Source organism: Hesperophylax consimilis, chromosome 13 (genome assembly GCF_061612785.1).
Source record: "Hesperophylax consimilis isolate HC1 chromosome 13, BYU_Hcon_1.0, whole genome shotgun sequence".
NCBI lineage: Eukaryota > Metazoa > Arthropoda > Insecta > Trichoptera > Limnephilidae > Hesperophylax > Hesperophylax consimilis.
In genome coordinates, this window is record NC_142848.1 from 19,055,066 (window position 1) to 19,075,438 (window position 20,373).

Sequence of the window (20,373 nt, forward strand, 5' to 3'; positions counted from 1 at the left end):
CCGGCTAAAAGGCGGGATGATGAATGGATTTATTTATAAGGGGCAGATAAAGGGTATTAAAAGACTCTCGCGGCACAAGATAATTTGAGGGCAACGTTCATTAACATTCATGTATTGAATATCATCATAAATTATTATTTTTCCATTGAATTTTAAATTCTCCAATGCGAATGTAGGAACGTACTTTGACTACGTACGTGCATTTAAAAATGCATGATTCTTGCATTGATTTAAGGTTATGTATAACCCTAGTGAATTTGTCTAAAATTGAGACTAGCGTTTAATTTATTTTGACTTACGTTGTCCGAATTCGTTGCGGTGCCGTTGTTGTGCCCTTGTTGTGCCGTTGTTGTGCCGTTGTTGTGCCGTTGTTGTGCCGTTGTTGTGCCCTTCTTATGCCTTTGTTGTGCCGGAACCGTAGAAATTGTAAAAGCACCCGGACATGGAAAAAAGGATTTTTCTGGAAAGTAAGATTTTTTTTTAAATCGTATGGATAACCAAATAAGAAAAGAAAATCGTATACATAATCGTATTGATAATCGTATGGATAATCGTGGGGGAATAATAATATGGATATTTGCACGGATAATCGTATGGATATCTGGGTTCCATGATAACTCAACACAGTGACAATTCAACACACTTTTAAAAAGTGATATAAAGTCATTAGAAACGATGAAAAAATAAATTTAAACCTAATCTAACCTAATCTACTTAAACCAGGTAATCATTTTTTTGTTTCATCACTTTCCATGACTTTAAATAACTTTTTAAAGGTGTGATGAATTATCATTTTGATGAGTTATCCGGTCATACATAATCGTATGGATATTTGCATGGATAATCGTAGGGATATTAGCATGGATAATCGTACGGATATTTGAATTTCGCCATTTTCGCTTAATTATAAATGGATAATCGTGTGGTAATAATAGTATGGATATTTGCATGGATAATAGCGTAGATAATCGTACGAATAACCGTATAATAATCTAAGAGCAATCTTTGGATAATCATAAGAATAACCGTACGAACCGTTTGCATAATCGAAGCAGACAATCGAAACTTAGCACAAAGTAAAGGTGGCGATAAAGGTGCGTTGTATTGGAATAATCTATTAGAGCAACTTGATACGTGACATGTGTTCAATGACAAATTCAATGCTCTAAGAACGATGTGACATCACTTCGAAGAAAGAATTAAGATACCTGCTTAAGAATAAGAAGTTCATATTCCCATTGTGCAATGTACCTACATTGGTCATTGTCGGAGTAAGTTCCGTTGGCCGATAAATTTTGAGGAATGTCTCCAATTAGCAGTTTAGTCACGTTCTATGACCCAAGCAATACTTTGGGACGGGTTTAATTTGAACAACTATATTAGCTACTAGATTTCTTTTAAATCTGTAGGTAAATAACATTATGTGCTAAGTATGGTGTTTGTAAATAATGTGCAGGTACCTACTAATTGATTATTTTGGTAGGGGCATGATTGTTATGCAAACACAAAAAGGAAAAATAAAAATATGGGTAATTATCTAGGTACTTGTGGGTTATCGCCCTCCACATATGTTTTGGGGGTGACCGGATAAATCATCAAAATGATAATTCATCACATCTTTAAAAAGTTATAAAAAGTCATGGAAAGTGATGAAACAAAAACTTTATAAACTGGGTTAAGTAGGTTAGGTTAGTATAGGTTAGGTTAGGATAGGTTAGGTTAGGTTTAAATTATTTTTTACATCGTTTCTAATGACTTTATATCACTTTTTAAAGGTGTGTTGAATTGTCGATGTGTTGATTTATCATGGAACCGTTTTGGGTTATGTTAGGTTAGATTAACTTTTAGCAAATTGAAAACAATTTATTTTTGCTACTTTTAAATTCTGTACAAATTTTGTACACTTCATGTTTAAAATGACAGGAAATTTATTGTAATTTTAAACATGAAGTTCTCAAACATTCATCTTTTGAAAAACTCTGTGTAAAGTCGGGAAAACGCCGGGGACTAATCGAAAATGAAACTGCAATATGTTGCGTGGCTGTATCGATATGTTGACCATCTGTTGTGTATATTCAACCTAACCTAACTTCACACCTGCGCTGATGATGGACTCTGTGAGCCGAAACGTTGGCTCAACAAAGAGGTAGCTTAACACGGCATTATTAGGCAGGTTACCTACCCTAAAAACCAAGCAGGCCTTATTCTATGTTTAGTGAATATATTTAAATTGCCAGTCCCAATCATAATCTTCCTTGTTTGTTTTCTCCCATAGAATAAAGAATAACACAAGAAGTGTCCCGTGGGAGTGTTTCGTGATCCATATATAAAAGGAATTTTGGGGATTTTTGATTATTTTTTTAATGTGAAACTGCGCAAGAGTCCCCCAACCGTTTGGAGCCAGTGCGACTGTTGCAACCCCAATCGGGGCGTGTTGTGAGGCTGAAGGTAGTGGGGTGGTGAGGGAGATGAGGAGAGGAAGGTGGGGAAGTATCTGGCTGTTCAGACCTGGTATCAAACACGGCCAAAGCCATTTCAAGCAACGTTAAAATTCTGAATGGAGTTCTTACACCGCGATACTGAGAGTATCTGCAAATATATATATATTTTTTTACAACACCGTGTTTTCACCATGATTATGAAATTCGAATGGAATGGCGATATACAATATCAGGCAAATGTAAGAGAGACAGACCGCGTGCTAGAAGGTCTAGAACCAAATGGTATTAAGTCAGTTGCACATTTGTTTCCATTCAAATTTGTATGGAAGACACTTCTAGTTTACCTACTTCTTTATTGTATGTTTTCACCGCTCCATTTAGCCTCAAAACATTTCCAAAAATAATGTGGATACCTAAGTAGTCGAGGTATAATAAGGTGTCTCTACCAAATTCCGGCGTGCGCAAGTAAATTTTAGTCAATTAATTTGTGTCGTTTCACAACTAATCAACTTAATACAATGTTGCTTGAAATAGCTTTAGCCGTTTTCGGTAACCAGATCTGATAGCCAGGTACTCCCCCACCTTTCTCTTTCCCGTCTCCTTCCCCTCCCCACTACCCTCAGTCTCACAACATCCTCCAATTGGGGATGCCATAGTATCACTGGTTTCAGATGGTTGGGAGCAGTTGGGGCTCTTAAGCGTTCCGGATTCTCCGGTTAGACCTGAATAATTCTAGTTTATTTAGTAATACCTACCTAGAAACTACTAATTTATATTTGCGTCACCAGTCAACTACATTTATGAAATGTTACAATCATCATACAAATAGATATAGCTATATAACAAGTACAAAATTAGAATCGTAATAATAGATAGATATGTAGCAAGTACAAAATTAGAATCGTAACTGTAACAGAGCAAATTCGTAGTAGTTTTTAATCAGATATCGGAATAAAACACTAGTCATCTTCATGTATTTTGTGCGATCGTATAATTATTCGTTGAGATCAGCTGACATACATTTCCTCTCCGTAAAGAAAGAAACCACTCGTGTTGTAAACGCATTATAACGCATAGGTTCCAACTTCTAACAAGTAGTGTGATTACAAAGATTAGAAATAGGTACCTACAACGTACCTACCTACTTAGTTTTAATATTAGAAATTATCGCTGTTTTTGTTACGATTCCCACCACCCGGAGCGAGCGAGACTATTTTGAGTACCTAATTACTTACGATACACATTATAAGTTATGAACATTAAAAAAAACTACCGGCAATAAGCAGGCAGCCAACTTAATAATTCATACTTTTTTGGGTGCAAGCAAAATAAAATCATAGGTAGGTACCTACCTACTGAGCATTTTTCAACAATCTTCTAGTAGGTACCTAGTAACAATCTACTGCATAGAAATAAGTAAGTACCTACAATAAAATCTAAAATTATGTCATTATTACACTTCCACAGTTTTGTTGTTGTTTAATTTTTAATTTGACCTTAGTTTAGCATAATAATATCTCCTACGATACCGAGAATGTGGATATTAATCTGTTGAATAACGGTATTCTTTTGAAATACGTAACATAAATTCTAAACCACAATACGAAAAACTCGTTACTCCATGGAAGTCTTCCATCCAAGCGGCAGATCATTCCCACTCTTTCAGGGCTACCAATGACGACAATAAAATCTGTAATCATGATCAAGAGAAAACAAATTGGTTTTCTGATAATAAACATTATTTAAGTCTGGAATTTTCATTTCATTGCCATTTTACGGCCGGAAATTTGAATTATTGATACCATTATTAATATACCGACCGGTTATGTGCCATTTAAATAATAAGTTCACGGTCAGTAATCAAATGTATCGGTTTAATTTCCATAATATGTAAATCTTTTGATTATTCATTGGGAATAAAGATTTATAAAAACAACGTTGAAATGTCGGGCAAATCCGGGTAGAAAGCAAATTATTAATTTTTGAAGATGAGAAATAATAAAACCATACAATTATTTTATTATTCATATCCATTTTTACAGAATATCTATTTAAATCCAAAAAAAAATAATAATTGCATTCTTCAGGTAAGACATGTCAATATCAGGGACAAGGTGCAAGGTCAACACTACGTATTATCACATTTTCAGTATGATACTAAAATTACCGAATGTGTGCTTGTTACAGAGACTGAAGTGTGTACCTACTTGTGAAAAGTGAAAACAATGCAGTGGCAACCCTCGTATCAATGGCATTTTCATAGAAAAAAGAGATTTTACCATTGATTTTAATGTCGACGCATACAACAAAAAGTTTAAACAATTTTACTAAAACATTAATCTTGTACCTGCATTTTAAATATTTTTTTTATAATACACCGCATTACTATCCTTCATTATCTCGTCACGAAAAGACTGTCGCAGTAACATGCGCATGCGCCGCGCTATATCTTTCTCGTTCTACCGCACGTCAATAAGAAGGACGAAAAAGAATCATAGAAAATAAATGCACCAAGTAAAAAAGTTTCTTATTTTCCAGAAAAACTTTGATTTTTTCAGTCAATTGTTCATACTTTTTTACTAGGTGTTTTGTACTAGACTAACATTTTGGCTTTTCGGCTGTTAGCTACCTACGAGTTTTCTCTGTACTATGCTGCTCATTTTCGTATCATTTCGAGTATAGATTTCGAGATGTGCGTTGTGCTTGTTTTTACGTTTTGACATTAAACGGTAGTCGTGAATATAATAAATCTCCTTGTTGTTTATTGGTGACAGTGACATATTATTATTGTAATCATGGATAGAGACTCCCAATTCATTCTTAGGAAAGTTTTAATTGACCTTCTTCTCCTAGCCTGCGGTAAGTAATATTATAATAATTAAAAATACAATTTTCATTTTGATCTTGTGTGTTTGAAATTTTAAGTAGAAACAATTATAACATTACTAGATTTGCATTCGTTGAATATCCTCAAATTAAAACGTAACACAGCTCACGTACAATCAGAAATAAGATTGTAGCATTCGATGACATTGACATAGTTTTAAATTTTTCACAAGACATGTTTTGTTAAATCTCTCTACTGGATAATTTTATTACATATATTATTATATATTAGTCTTTTGGCATGGAATGTTTGAGACGAAACTGGCATTTAAAAAAAGGAGAAAAAAAATTGTTCAAATTTATATCTATAATCTAGGAATGATGTGAAATCACTCGTTTATTTTAATATTATAGTATTTTTTTTATTTGTGAATACTGTCCTAAGCCAGTATGACTGTGAAATCCCCAATTGGGGTATTTTGATTATGAAAAAGTGGGGAGGGGAAAGAGATAGAAGAGGAAGCTTTGGAATTAACTGGCTATCAGTTTTGGTCACCAAACAACAGCTAAACCCTTTCGAGCAATGTTTCAATTCAGAATGATAGACTTTTACACGGGCGATACTGATAGTATCTAATCCACCACTCAGTGTAATAAAGTACTTTGAGTCAATCACATCTATCATAAACATTCTGTTTGATATTATTGTTTAAAAGTGGTTTTCAAATCTAATTTATTATTATTTTGCTGTCAACATTCTTTTTAATATTATTATTTAAAGGTGATACATATAAAATCTAATTTATTTTTATGATGTAATGTGAGCAGTAATTTTCAATTTATATGCAACATATATATAATATTTTACTATACCACGATGGTCTAAAATGTTTTTCAAATTACTCTTAAATAAGTACCTACGTGCCAAACCATCATTTTCCTCTTAGACTCCTATCTATGAATATATTTAGGTACCTACCCACTGATTTCTTAGGGATTCAAATAATTCATAATCTGCTCTTTTATAGATGGTGCTAATTTAATTATTTTAGGAAAAATATGTTATGCATCAAATTTCAACATTCATTTTCAGGTCTGTAGTCCTATTCAAGTTCTGTTATTATATCATTACAGGCCAGTTACTAGACAGAACTGAAATAATAACAGAACTTGAAAAAATCTTTCGCTGAACTTGAAAATCAACTTTAAAATTTGAGGAATTGTTCAAATTTTCCGAAACAACCTGTCCTAAGACAAATTATTTGTTTGCGCCATGTGCAATATGAATATGAATAAATTGTTTTGTCTGTATGAAAACTTTATTTATTTAACAAAGGTATACAAAAAATAATATAATATTGTATCAATGGTATCCAATATTGTATTTGTCACAATAATAAAGCTAAAATACATGCAGAACCAAATAATAATGTTATTAAATTTGATTTGTTTTGAATTAAAAAATAAATTAAATTGATTTCTACAAACTAAACAAAATAACAATAAATATATAGTATTCTTGCAGCACATTCCAGAGTTGTAAAAGTATCGCCCTGGTGAAAGAACGAAACATTGTTTGAAATTACTTTAGCTGTGTTTAGTGACCAGGTTTGAATATCCAGTGGATGATCTGTTTTATTAGTGGTCATATATTACTCTATACTAGCGCAGACCCGTGAGACTATTCAGATATGGTCATTAAACACGACTAAAGTTTTGATGGCCAAATGCTGTTCCAAGCAATGTCTTTCACCAGGGCGATACTTAGGACAGGTTGTTTCACAGAATTTGAACAATTCATCAAATTTCAAAGTTCATATAAGTTCTATCCAAGTACTTTGAAACAACCGGTCCATGATGAAATAAGAACAGAATTTGAATGGGATTTTCACAGAACTTGAATTTTAACTTTTAAATTTGATGTATTGTTCAAATTCTGTGAAACAACCTGTCCATAGTATCTGCCACTGTGATTTAATTTAAAGTCTGTTTAACTCCGGTTCAGTGAACTCGGATTTGCTTTGAATTTAAGTGTCATTTTCAAAATTGGAACTGATTATGTGAAGGATTCAGACAAGCGATTAAGTTCCTAACAGTATAGTATTTTTAAGAGAATATTTTAAATGGCATTTTCAAAATTTGCACTGATTTGAAAGGAATTCTGACTATCCCGTGATTTTCACAGGTCTACTCTAGAATATATAGATCATGTAAAGTAGGTTTCAAACACATTTTCAATTTAAACAAGTAGTGTTCTTAGAAAGTAAACAATTGCAACTGAAAACATATTGCTCAATATTAATTTATTCAACTGCTGCAAATAATCAATCATGAAGCAATCTTTCATGGTGAATAACAATATAATAAATTTGTGATGAACGCACAGAAATAAAAGAAAAATTGAATGCCGAATTCAGCAGGGCGATACTGAGAGTATCTGCCACTCTTGAATGTGCTGCAAATAAACTTGTACTAGCTGAAGTACCCGGCGTTGCCCAGGCTTTGCACGGAGATTTTCAAAATCACATCTAGACATTGACTTTCCTCTTGTTTTGAAGGCTGCAATGTGCAGAAAATTTCATCAATCTTGGAATAAAACTGTATATTTGTGTATAAATTTATATATAAATTTAAAATATGTTTGTTCACTAGCAGAAGTCCCCAGTATTACCCGGGCTCTAAGCAGAGTGTTTATAAATCTAATGTAGACTAATCTAATCTCGGAATAAAACTATAGATTTGTATAAAAATCAAATCCACGTCTCCCGCCCGCCCACCACAGACACTCTCCTTTATATAATTAGATATAATGTATATATATATAGATAACCAACTTTTACCCGCGTCTTCACTCGCGTGGTATTATGAAGTAATTACTGTCCAATAAATTTTTCCAAGGGAATGAAATGTTTTTCCAGGATGAAAAGTAGCCTATGTCACTTCGAAATCCTCCAACTATCTGTATGAAAAAAATCACGCCGATCGTTGCGACGTGAGAGGAGAACAAACAAACAAACCGACTTTCCCATTTATAAAATTAGTTGGGATTAATCATGTGTGTAATACCACGCTAGTGTCTTAACTGCTCCCAACTGTCTGAAATCATTGGAACTATGGCATCCCCAATCGGGGTATACTCGTCCACAGAGATTGTCACGTGTTGCGATGTAATGACTGCCTACTCCTAAATCGACATAGTTAAATAACTAACTAGCCATCACACCGTTTCTTCGCAGGGGCAGGCATATAGGACAGACTGCCACACTCCTTACTTCATTCATCAATGACATGACAATTATAGTGCCATTGCTTGATGTAAAATTACGCTTAAAATATGTTGGTTAATAGGGCTCATACTATCAATAAATATGTTTAGTCTACTGTGATCTTACACGTTTTACATAATTATTTGTTTATTTAAGCAGAAAATTTCTCCCCAAGCTAGAGGACATAATGCAGTGATTCCCAAAGTTAGAGCCCACCACTCCCTAGGAACAAGTACAAGTATTAACTGTCGGTACCCTCTGTGGGTTTCAAACTCGATCCGTTACACTGCTAACCGAGCATCTTACCCGCTGAACTCTCGGTCACCTCACATACTAGTCACAAAGCTAGGCTTTATATTAATGATTTTAGTGGTTGATAGAAGCACTACCAACAACTGTGATTTGAACAGAACAAAGGTGTACAGAGCATCGGGTTTTGAATTCAATTTTAAAGACCTAAAAAATAAATCTCTCTTGTGGTAATACACACTAACATATTGTTAGCAATAATAAAACGCTAAGTAAATGGTTATGATGAAATACAATATTGGATTCACGGTCTATGACAATAATATCATCCAATATTCAGTAAGGTTATATCGCGCATTGCGCAGTTCAAAATCTGCTCTTGGCAGTTGGGCCAGGGGCTGCCTCTTCCCGGGTGTCCAGCAGGTCCAGTCAATCCCTTCTTTACCGGCCGATACGCACGGCAGCTGGAGTAGTTTCCCTGTTGGCCGACAGAGCCTCTGGCGGCATAAGAGCGAACCAACTGTGGCACCAAAATTTAAATATGCAGCTAACAACATAGAGTTAATTTGCAGCACGTTCCAGAGTGATAGATACTCTCAGTATCGCCCTGGACCACCATTCATTAACAAACTTTGCTCGAAATGTCTTTATTATGTTTAGTGACGAGATTTGAATAGTCGGGTACTTCCCAACTCTTTCCCTTCCTTTCTTCATTATTTTGTAATCAACACAATTTTAGTAATTGCAATCAACAAATTTTGTAATCAACCTAACCCAACCTAACAGTATTACTCCAAATTGAGGATACAATAGTCTCACTGGCTTTGAGCCAGTTGGGACTTTTGGGAGAAGTCGTCATGCCGTTCCAGCAGGTGTAGGTAGAGGTGACAAACCGCCACACAATTCTGTCTTGTACACAATGCTAGCTTCATTCACATCCGTACATACCTACTCTTTTGTTACTCATAATCATATTAATTCATATGACTTTGAAATAGTTCCGGATACACAGAAATTATCACATTACTTTCCGGTTTAAATTTAGAACTAAGGCGGAAAGAGAACAAAACATTTTGGGAATCGCTGATCTAATGGATTAGTCACAGTTCTATGAAACGGCCACTGGTCTAAGCTAATGACCTATCAGTTGACCCAGTTAAGTTATGAAAATAGACATTTCCCCCATGGATTTGCACACCTATTTAATAACAATTTAGCTTAATTTACACTCTAATGAATTAATTCCATAGCAACACTGATAATAATATTATTTGCTAAAGATTATATTAAAATAAATAATTTGCGGAGGACTTAATGCAGTATTTGGTAGTAAAAAGTTGTTCGAAAGAAGTGAGTAGCAGTCCAACATTGAATTCTGCTACCGACGCTGATGTATCACAGTGAATCAGAACTGACGGAAGGACGAAAGTAAACCGAATGTAGTAGAAATTAGATCTCTGAGGAGTATGAGTAAAATCACTGAAGATATAAATCTGACAGCCTTCGCGGTTGAGGGTTCAAATCCTGTCATGCGCAAGTAAATTTTATTTGATTAATTTGTGTTATTCCACAATATATTTATTTAAAATAATGGTAACCGGATAAATCATCAAAATGATATTCATCAAATCTTTAAAAAGTTATATAAAGTCATGGAAAGTGATGAAACAAAAACTTTATTACCAGGGGTTAAGTAGGTTAGGTTAGGTTTAAAAAAAAAAAATTCATCGTTTCTAATGACTTTATATCTTTTTTTAAATGTGTGTTGAATTGTCGATGTGTTGATTTATCATGGAACCTAAAATAATATATAGTACACTTGCGACACGTTCCAGAGTGGAATATACTCTCAGTATCGCCCTGGTGTAGAACCAGAGATGTGCAAAATGGGTACCCAAAACCATTTGAAATGCAAAATGGAAATGGGTCAAAACTTTTCCATTTGAAAATGCAAAATGCAAAATGGTTTTTAGAAAAGCATTTAAAATGCAAAATGCAAAATACCTATTTTCAAAATGCATTGAAAATGCAAAATGGTTTCTCAGGTCAAACAATTAAAATAATTATAGAGTTTTTAAACAGTTTTGTCATTTAATTATGGACATCAATGTAGAACAAACATATTACATGATGGTAAATCAAAAAATGCCACGACTACAGATTATGAACCACTAAAAATTTGCGCGGGACAAATGTTGCCAACTTAAAAACATAGAAACTGCTATCTAACATTTAATATTACAGCGTCATGGCCCCATGTTCAGTATTTGAATCAGTATTTTTTGAGATGGTTTCACTCGATTGCCAGGGCTTCTACCAGGGAGCAACTTGAAAAATGTAAATTATCTCTCATAGCGAGGTTGAGGACCGACTGACATTTGGGGCTTATGAAAAAAAGATGAGTGGAGATAGTAGGAAGAATGTTGTAAAAAAGCATTTAAAATGGAAAATGCATTGAGAAAAGCATTTAAAATGCAAAATGCAAAATGGTTTTTAGAAAAGCATTTAAAATGCAAAATGGAAAATACCCATTTTGCATTTCCATTTGAAATGGATTTATTTGAAATAAAGCACATCTCTGTGTAGAACTACCATTCGGAAAACGTTTGGTGACCAGATCTGAATGGCCAGGTACTCCCCCACCGTCCTCTTCCCCATCTCCTTCCCCTCCCCCCTAAGTTCAGCCTCACAACATACCCCAACTGATGCCATAATCTCACTGGCTCAACGTTTGGGAGCAGTTGGGATTCTTGTGCTGTATTCACATAATTTTTTTTCTTTTAAAATTGTTCAAATTTCTACTCCTCCGACTCTTAGGATCCATACTAGACTATTGTTCAAGAAAAAATTACAATATTTGAAAATGCTCAAATAATAATTTCACCCAAAGTAAGTTATATTTGACCTTACTCTGGACGCAACACAATGCTATCGGTTTATCTTTTCAGTGAGTTATTTCAATCTTCTGAAAAACATTTATTTCATAAAGAACACCCTGCATTTCAAATTCTTGTTTTCCATAACAGAGTTGGACAGATAGGTATGCTAAATTGTGGTAAAACCCTTACCGCATCTGTCACAATTCGTCTTCTGCGGGTAGAATGAATAAATAATATTATCCAATGGGAGGGCCGAACATAAGGAAAAAACAGAACAACACATTTAAATAAAACACAAGTAGATTATTTCTTCAAGAACAGAATAAAGGAGAGATAAAATTAAATTGAATCTGTCAGTTTTAAAATTGGAATGCTACATTTGCCACACCTGTCAAAATAACATCATCTTGCATGGGTGAAATTTTATGTAAATAATAAGGATTTAAATACTTGGGAGAAAAGAAACTACAGTAAGAACAATGTGAACTGACCTCCCAGGGATTAAGAAAAACCTCAACCCTTTTAGATTCTGTGTATATTTTTAAATTAGAGTTTTTTTTCTTCCTTATCTAGAGCAAATAAAAATTAGCAGTTTTCGTTTTTCAATTGCTTACATAATTTATATTTTTACTGGATTTTAGCTAATAGTTTAGGCTGTAGCCATTTTTATATTTTGAAATGTAATAAAAAAATTTAAAAGTAACCCTAAAAATTTTACATGCGTTTCATGTTATTATTACGAAAACTCATTCAAATTTCAAAATTCAATACAAAGAATGAAAAAGAAACAAATATTATTAAATAAAATGTAGGCATTAAACTTGGCTCAGTTTACATGGCATCGCCTGTACCCACAAAAAAACAACCACGTACTGCTTCAGAGCACAACTCGAGTAAATTGAATGTGTCACATTTAAACTTAAAGCCAGACGAACCGTCGTCTCGAGATGTCTCGACTCTGTGTGACAACTGACAGCCACAATGGCCGCTACACTTAGCTTAAAGCCGTGTAACGACTCAGACAGAACCCAAAGTTGAATAAATTGAACAAGGTCTCGCATTGTTGTGACTTGTGACATGGAAGAACCCGGCAGGCTTGCTTTTAGCTTTTTAATTTTTCATTAGTCTTTTAGCGTACCAGACATGGGACCACACACAAGCGGAATATATTAAAACCCTTTTAAGCCACATATGAATAAATGATTTGTCTTAATGCAAGATGTACAATTTGGTTGTCATCCAATTGCATTACAATAAAAAATGGTTGAATTGTTGATGTAAATTGATTTGACACGTTACACAGGGTTCAGTGTATTGAGAAAGCAATAAAACGTATTAATTTATTTACATTTGAAATGAATACAGACATTATAATACTTTTGGTAAGTGAATACCACACAAATCACAACTGCTCACAGCCTTTGAGATTTAGTCGGTGAAACTATAACATCCCTAATTGGGACATGTTGTGGGGCTGGAAGGAGATGGGGAAGTATCTGGCTATTCAGATATGGTCACCAAACACAGCAAAATTTCCTTTATTATAAAAGAATAACTTAACTTATACCTGTTTAACCCTAGGGGGTGGAGTTCTGCAATTGAAGTGTTGAAGAATTGTATCCTCGTATGTCACAAACCACTGCAATTGCAGTGTCAACCTTAGACATTCATTTTGCTTTTGGATATTTTTGGTGGCTGAGTTGACAGCGCGTTTGGGTCCCACCCAGGCATAGTGTGTTTAATTCCTGGGCTGGCTAAGTCCTCCATCACAACACAAGCAACATTTTCCGCTTACTGTGGTGGTAGTAGGAGAGTTTCAAATATTGTCAGGTTATTCGTAACCCGGGTATGTTTGTCTTTTTAAAAAAAACATATTAAAAAAACATTACTTTTTCAAATATGGTATTGACTACATGTTGGATTTAACAAAAATGTATTTTTAATTATTAAATATTCCTGCCGGCTCCTAAAAATTTGCAAAGTACCTGTATCCATGTCTATATTGGTCACAAAATATGACCATTTATTTTATTGATACACGATTTAGAGAGTACATGTGGTTTTTTGTGATATTTCACCCTCCATGCTAGAATAAATTAAAATAAGTACATTTGTGCACGCCAGGGTTCGAACCCGCAACCTTTGGATTTTTAGCTTGATAAAAACATAAGAATTGATTCACTTCAATGAGGTAGCACTAGCAAAAATTGCAACATTCAACAGTATTTATTTGCGCACTATCAGTCATTATCAAGTCCGCTCTACGCTACTATCCCGACAGAATATTTTTTTGTGACCTGTTCGTAAATGTATTTAAAATTTTTTAATTGATTTTAAATACAGCCTATTTTTGATTCTATATGATTTCAAATAAAAAATGTAAAAATCCGACCAACAACGTGTCAGCGCAGCTTTGTACTGTCATTTTGCAAAATACACTTGTTTTTTTACCCGCGTAGGTTCGAAAGCCTGTAACTTGTATCATTTCAGGAAGTCTATAGTTAAGAACCTTAGTCGTGAGTCACAAGAAATAAGTCTTAGGTGTAAATCACTAGTTACATATTATAAATCCTAGTTGTAAGCCAGCTGTATTAATTATTTAATAAATATATTTGTACAGTGCCCTTGAGGTGATTTTTCACGAAAAAGGTACTACAATATATATATTAGCCAAATATTATTATTATTAACCGTTTTTTTCCCAGTGTATGTTTGAAAGCCTCTAACTTGTAACATTTCAGGAAGTCTATAACTGTTTTTGGTATCAACCGAAAGAAGAAGAATGATTCTACAATCTACTGATCTTCTTTATTTTAACGGCTCGACCACGGAGTTTGCAGAGGCCACGGAGTATGAATGTATATTATATTATATGACCACCAATAGATCATCCACACAATTCCTTGTTGTGACAGGGGGCTTAAAATTGGGTCATCCAAACAGATTGTCCAATTTGATTAATTATGTGACAAGTCCCCCTCCTTCGTTTTATTGCCTCCTGGGAAAACTGGTGGCCATTTAACTGTCAGCTTAAGTCCACAGTTTAAGCAAAGCAATCGATGATACCGTTACAACACTTCTTCTTTTGGTATTTGTGTTTTTTGTCACGTTCCGCTATGAGACACTGGTAGTGAGCTGTCAGAATTTTGCAATATTTTGATTTCAATGTTACATTGGTACTTTTTAATAACACAGAGAAAGAAATAATGTTAATGTAAATATAAATAATACATCGATTAATAACACATACATATTACAAAGACAACAACAAAACCACATCGCAACAAAACAACATAGTAAAACAATGTGACAGTCATTGTTGTCAGAGTAGAAACTGTCAGTGTCGCCCTGATAAAAGATCTCCACTAGAAGAATCGAAATGTTGCTTAAAATGGCTTTAACCAATTATTTGTGACTTCAGACTGAATGCTATAGAAATAGAGATATCTCTGGTGAAAAATGTGAAGATCTGCAAAAAATTTTAAAGCTAATCTAAGCGTCATGATTAAGATTAAAGAAAGAGACGTTCAGATGTTTTGGGCATGTAAAGCGATTGAACGAAGAAAGAGTGTAAGGAGAATATGTAGCGGCACGCTACTAGAACGTTTAAAACTATCAGAAATGGGCAGCGCGCATTACACATGGAACCTAGCAGAATAACGGCGAAGGCACAACATTCTAATAAATGTTCCTGGCTTTACAACTATTAAGTACTAATAATTTTAATTTATTGTTCAAAATGTCTTTTTAATACATACAGATTTAAAAAATATATCTTTTACTTTGTTGATATATTTGACATCTTCGGCTCTGATAATCCTAATAATGTATTTATTTGACACATTTTATTCATAAGCAAAAGAGTAGATAATGGACACAAAAAATAATTTCATTGATAACTGCCTGAAATTATTTATTTACAGTACAAGAACTAAAACAAAAAATTATGTGTCATTTAAAAAAATAATATCATTACTAACGTAATAAGGTAGCCCGCAGACGAGATACTTTAGTTGCGGAGACAGTTAGTCGCAACAGTTGCTGGCATAAAAATCCATTCCGGTATGTGGAGGTGCGCACACGAGAGACTTTTTTTTCAATTTGCATGAATTTTGGCACAGTTTCCAACTGTCGCGCAACTAAGTCTCTCGTCTGCGTGCGACCTAGCAGGAAAATAAAAACATAATGCGTAGTTACCAAATTAATGTATCTCATTTTTTCGTAGTGAGATAATATGTTTTTATTTTATTTTTATTACAAGCAATATTTTGTTTTTACACGATTATCTCATAAATTTTAATATTTTTATTACGAAGCAATATTATTTTTTACATCATTTTCTCATAAATTTCAATATTTTTACTACAAACAATATTCTGTTTACGCATGATTTTCTCATAAATTTCAATATTTTTAATACAAGCAATATTTTATTTTTATATTATTTTCTCATAAATTTTAATATTTTTACTATGAACAATATTTTGTTTTTACATTATTTTCTCATAAATTTCAATATTTTTATTACGAGCAATATTTTGTTTGTTATATAATTTTCTCATAAAATTCAATATTTTTTACTCTTATTAGAGCAACAGTTACAAGGAGTAAATCTGTAATTGGTTTTATTTTGGCTATATTAAACATGTACAAACTGATAAAATATAAACTGTCGAAAATAAATATACAAATAATTTATGATAACATTTTATTTGAAATCCTAACTAACTTAAAAAAAACCAACCATTATGCAGATGCAGGAGTGGTAGGCATATAGGATGAACTGTCACACATGCTCCTTGCTTTATTCACATTCATGCTTGGCCTCAAACATTACTATGCTATTCTTGATAGGATTCAACTCAAATACATAGTTGATTTACTTGGTGGCATCGAACTTTGCTCAGCAGTCCATAACGTCTTTAACCATTCACCTTTGCGTCATATGTATTCTCCTGACACTCCTTTCTCCGTTCATACTCTGTACATGTTCTATACATCAAATACCATTTAAGGCGAAGCTTAATGCCAATTCACTATTTTGATTAATCTTTATAACGAATTGGTGTACATTATGTAAACCAAAAAATATTTTTTTAATATGCTTTAGTTAAATTGAAGGTTTTCCTATCGCTTCGCTTGAGTAGAATACAAATAAAAAAATAAATTACTCATTAAAAAATAAAAATACAAACTACTAAAAATTTTTTTTTTTCAATAGAAATGTATGAACGCAAAAAGGAAACAATTTTAAAAAAATACAGTTTTATACCTAAGATTATCTGTAACAGTTTCACTTTATTAAATTTTTTGCTTTCTTATAAAATTATTTACAAAATAAATAAAAACCAGTTTTTTTCTTGAGATGGAACGTTTCTAGACTGCGTTTTTCAAGCGATTGTCATGCCTATTACCTACGATATAAGGTATACCAAGAATATACACATTTTTGCCTTGTGTTTCTTAATTTTGCTCAACACGTTTACATCCGCCTCACATTCTTTTCAAATTCCAATATTTATTCCTTGGTAAAAATTTTTATTAATAGAATTAGTTCTGTGGTTAAGTACTAACCACAATATGGATCTATTTTTAAAAGTAATTAAAAACATTGTTTGTTATCGTTATTATAATTATGATTACTTGTGGTATGGTGTCAGTACCTATTTGGATATAATTAAATAATGAATGGCCACACTTAATAAAATTATAATCAGTTTAAGAACTTGTTAAGGTCATGTATTTTTATCAAGCCATCAATGATGGATTTTTTAATATTTATTATAATTGATAAGATACATGTAGCATTGGCAGTCTAAACTGTTTATTTTTTATGTGATATCGCATATGTGTATCATTGCTCGGAGCCAGCGGATCTATTGCATTCCCATTGGAGAATGTTGAAGCCGAAAGGAGTGGGGAGGGTAAAGAGATGGGACGAGGAAGGTTGAGAAGTGTTTAGTATAAATACCGTACAAGAGTCCCAACTGCTCCCAACCGTCTGGAGCCAGTGAAACTATGGCATCCCCAATTGGGGTATGTTGTGAGGCTGAATGATCTGGGGAGGGGAAGGAGATGGGGAAGAGGAAGTTGAGGGGGTGGGGAGTACCTGGCCAATTAGATCTGGTCACCAAACGTTTTCCGAATGGTAGTTCTACATCAGGGCGATACTGAGAGTATCATCCACTCTGGAACATGTCGCAAGTGTACTATATATTATTTTAAATGAATATATTGTGGAATGACACAAATTAATCAAATAAAATTTACTTGCGCAAGCCAAGATTTAAACCTGCGGCCTTCGGCTTGCTATTCAAGAGCTTTACGTCCCAGTGGCTGAGTTGATATCACGTCTGGGTCCCACCCAGGTGTCGTGAGCCCAATTCCTCGACTGACTCCTCCATTACAACATAAGCAACATTTTCCTCTTACTTTGGCAGTACATAGTAGGAGATTTTAAAAATTATTGTCAGGTTTTTCGTAACCCGGGAATGTTTATTTTTCTTTTAAAAAATATTGATATTGTTGTCTTTAGTATTGTTTTAAATCATCAATATACATGTACGATGTACTTACTTCTTCTATTATTTTTTTGTTACCACTACTTATTTATAATATAATATATAACTTATTTTTTTACCTTTTCTCATTTATGTACGTATTCTACATTTCGACCATTTGGAGCACAAAGTCACTGGAGATGAATTATTCAGGAGAGCAATTTTAAAGTTTGAGCTGCCATAGTGGGTGTTGACATAGTACTGTTGGTTTTTTTGATTATTGTAGAATTGGTATAATAATATGAACTTGTCATGGTCATATTTGCATTTTGGTGGACTTAAAACCTTTGTTCCAAAGTGTCGATTTATAATATGTATCTATGTTAAGTTGCTTTTAGGAGACCATGTAAAATAAATAAATCTTGGTGGCCTTGTGAGTGGTATATGTGTACTTTCAGTATCGCCCTAGTGGAAGACATGCTGAGTGATTATTTTATTGTTGTTTCAGTGGGCTTCCCCATCCTATTCTTCTTCCTGTGGGGCAAGCCTTACGAGAGGGGGTTCTACTGCGATGATGAGTCACTTCGCCACCCCTTCCACCCCTCTACTGTCACCAGCGCCATGCTGTACACCATTGGGCTTTGCCTACCTATACTGATGGTAAGATCAACATACTGCTCATACTCAAATCTCTATTTTAATACTAGCATCATATCTGAACAAGTGTGAACCTTAAAATTAACATCGAAACCAAAAGTATTGGTTTAAGAAAACATTTATCAAAAAGAAAGTTCAGTATCTCTCAGTTGAAAGATCGGAAGAAGCATTGCTTTTTACCTTTTGTTGGTCTGCACGAAACAAATTTATCTTCCAGCAAGTTCATCCCAACACTCAATAAACTAGCTTTGTGAGGTCATTTTTCAAACACGTATTTGATGTAGTTAGTAATATTTTATGTAGGGGCTCTCGCGGACTTTATCATTAACTTCATCAGCAGTATGAATATTAACATGTAAAACCCGGAGGTTCAAAATAAAACACATGCGGCGATGGTGGGTCCAGATTGACCCGTCTGAAATGATGAAATTAAAAGGCTTTTTATGCATTTTTCGTTCATATCCTTACTTTTATATGATATTATGTAATTCCTCATTAACTCATATCACATCTGCGCGGGACTGTGAGAGACAAAGACGGAAAGACAGAGCAACTGGTACTCACAGATTATGTTTCCAAATCTTTAGATAAGGGCTACCAAGTAGATTGCTCATATAATGATTTCTCGAAGGCATTTGATACCGTAAACCATGACATATTATTAAATAAATTGTCAACTATAGGTTTTTCTTTACGGTTTCTCATATTCTTTGCAAGCTATTTTACTGGAAGAAAGCAATTTGTATCTCATGGAATATTCATGTCAAAATTATTCCTTGTACTCTCAGGCGTTCCACAGGGCTCTAATTTAGGACCGCTCCTCTTTCTAATTTTTATTAACGATATCACAGAAAATATTCTGCATTCCAGGTCACTTCTTTTTGCTGATGACCTAAAACTATTCTTGGAAATTAAAACTTTAGAAGACTGCATTCGACTCCAATCGGACATTAATAGAATTGTTGACTGGAGTAAACGGAATCGGATCGAATTCAATATTTCTAAATGTTTCATTCTTTCTTTCACAAGGGCACGTCATACTTGGTTTTACCGGTATACCATGAATGCCCGAAGTTTAAAACGTGTCTCCACTATGAAAGATCTTGGCATCATGTTTGATAGTAGGCTGACATTTCATGCTCATATCGAAATGACGTGTAGTGCTTCACTGAAAATGCTGGGCTTCGTCCTACGCACTGCGATGAATTTTAGAGACACCCGGGTTCTCCAAGTGCTATACATTGCGTTGGTTAGGAGTAGGCTTGAGAGTGGGTCGGTGGTTTGGAGCCCACATCAGGTGAAGTATTCCCTCATGTTGGAGAGAGTGCAGAAGAAATTTCTGAGATTCCTCTACCTGAGGGAGTATGGCTACTACCCGTGGCTCTATCCTGACTTTCTCTTGGGCATGCTCGGTATGAACCATCTACGGGTCAGAAGAGATGTGCATATTGTATCACACTTCTTCAAACTGATTCGTGGATGGTTAGTAAATCCGACTATCATGGAGAGTATTAGTCTCTATGTTCCTGATGGTTATCTCCGTCACCGACAGCAT

At 34.1% G+C, this 20,373-nt stretch overlaps 1 protein-coding gene across 1 annotated transcript in view; it reads left to right on the plus strand.

Annotated features, from left to right (window-relative positions):
- Positions 1-5,126: 5,126 nt before the first annotated feature.
- Positions 5,127-20,373, plus strand: part of wun (wunen) — a 58,642-nt gene continuing 43,395 nt past the window's right edge. Inside the window, exons 1-2 of the mRNA XM_089638836.1 lie at positions 5,127-5,300; positions 18,670-18,821. Of these exons, the coding sequence (XP_089494962.1) occupies positions 5,237-5,300; positions 18,670-18,821 (216 nt within the window). The 5' untranslated portion in view covers positions 5,127-5,236. The remainder of the gene's footprint in view (positions 5,301-18,669; positions 18,822-20,373) is intronic.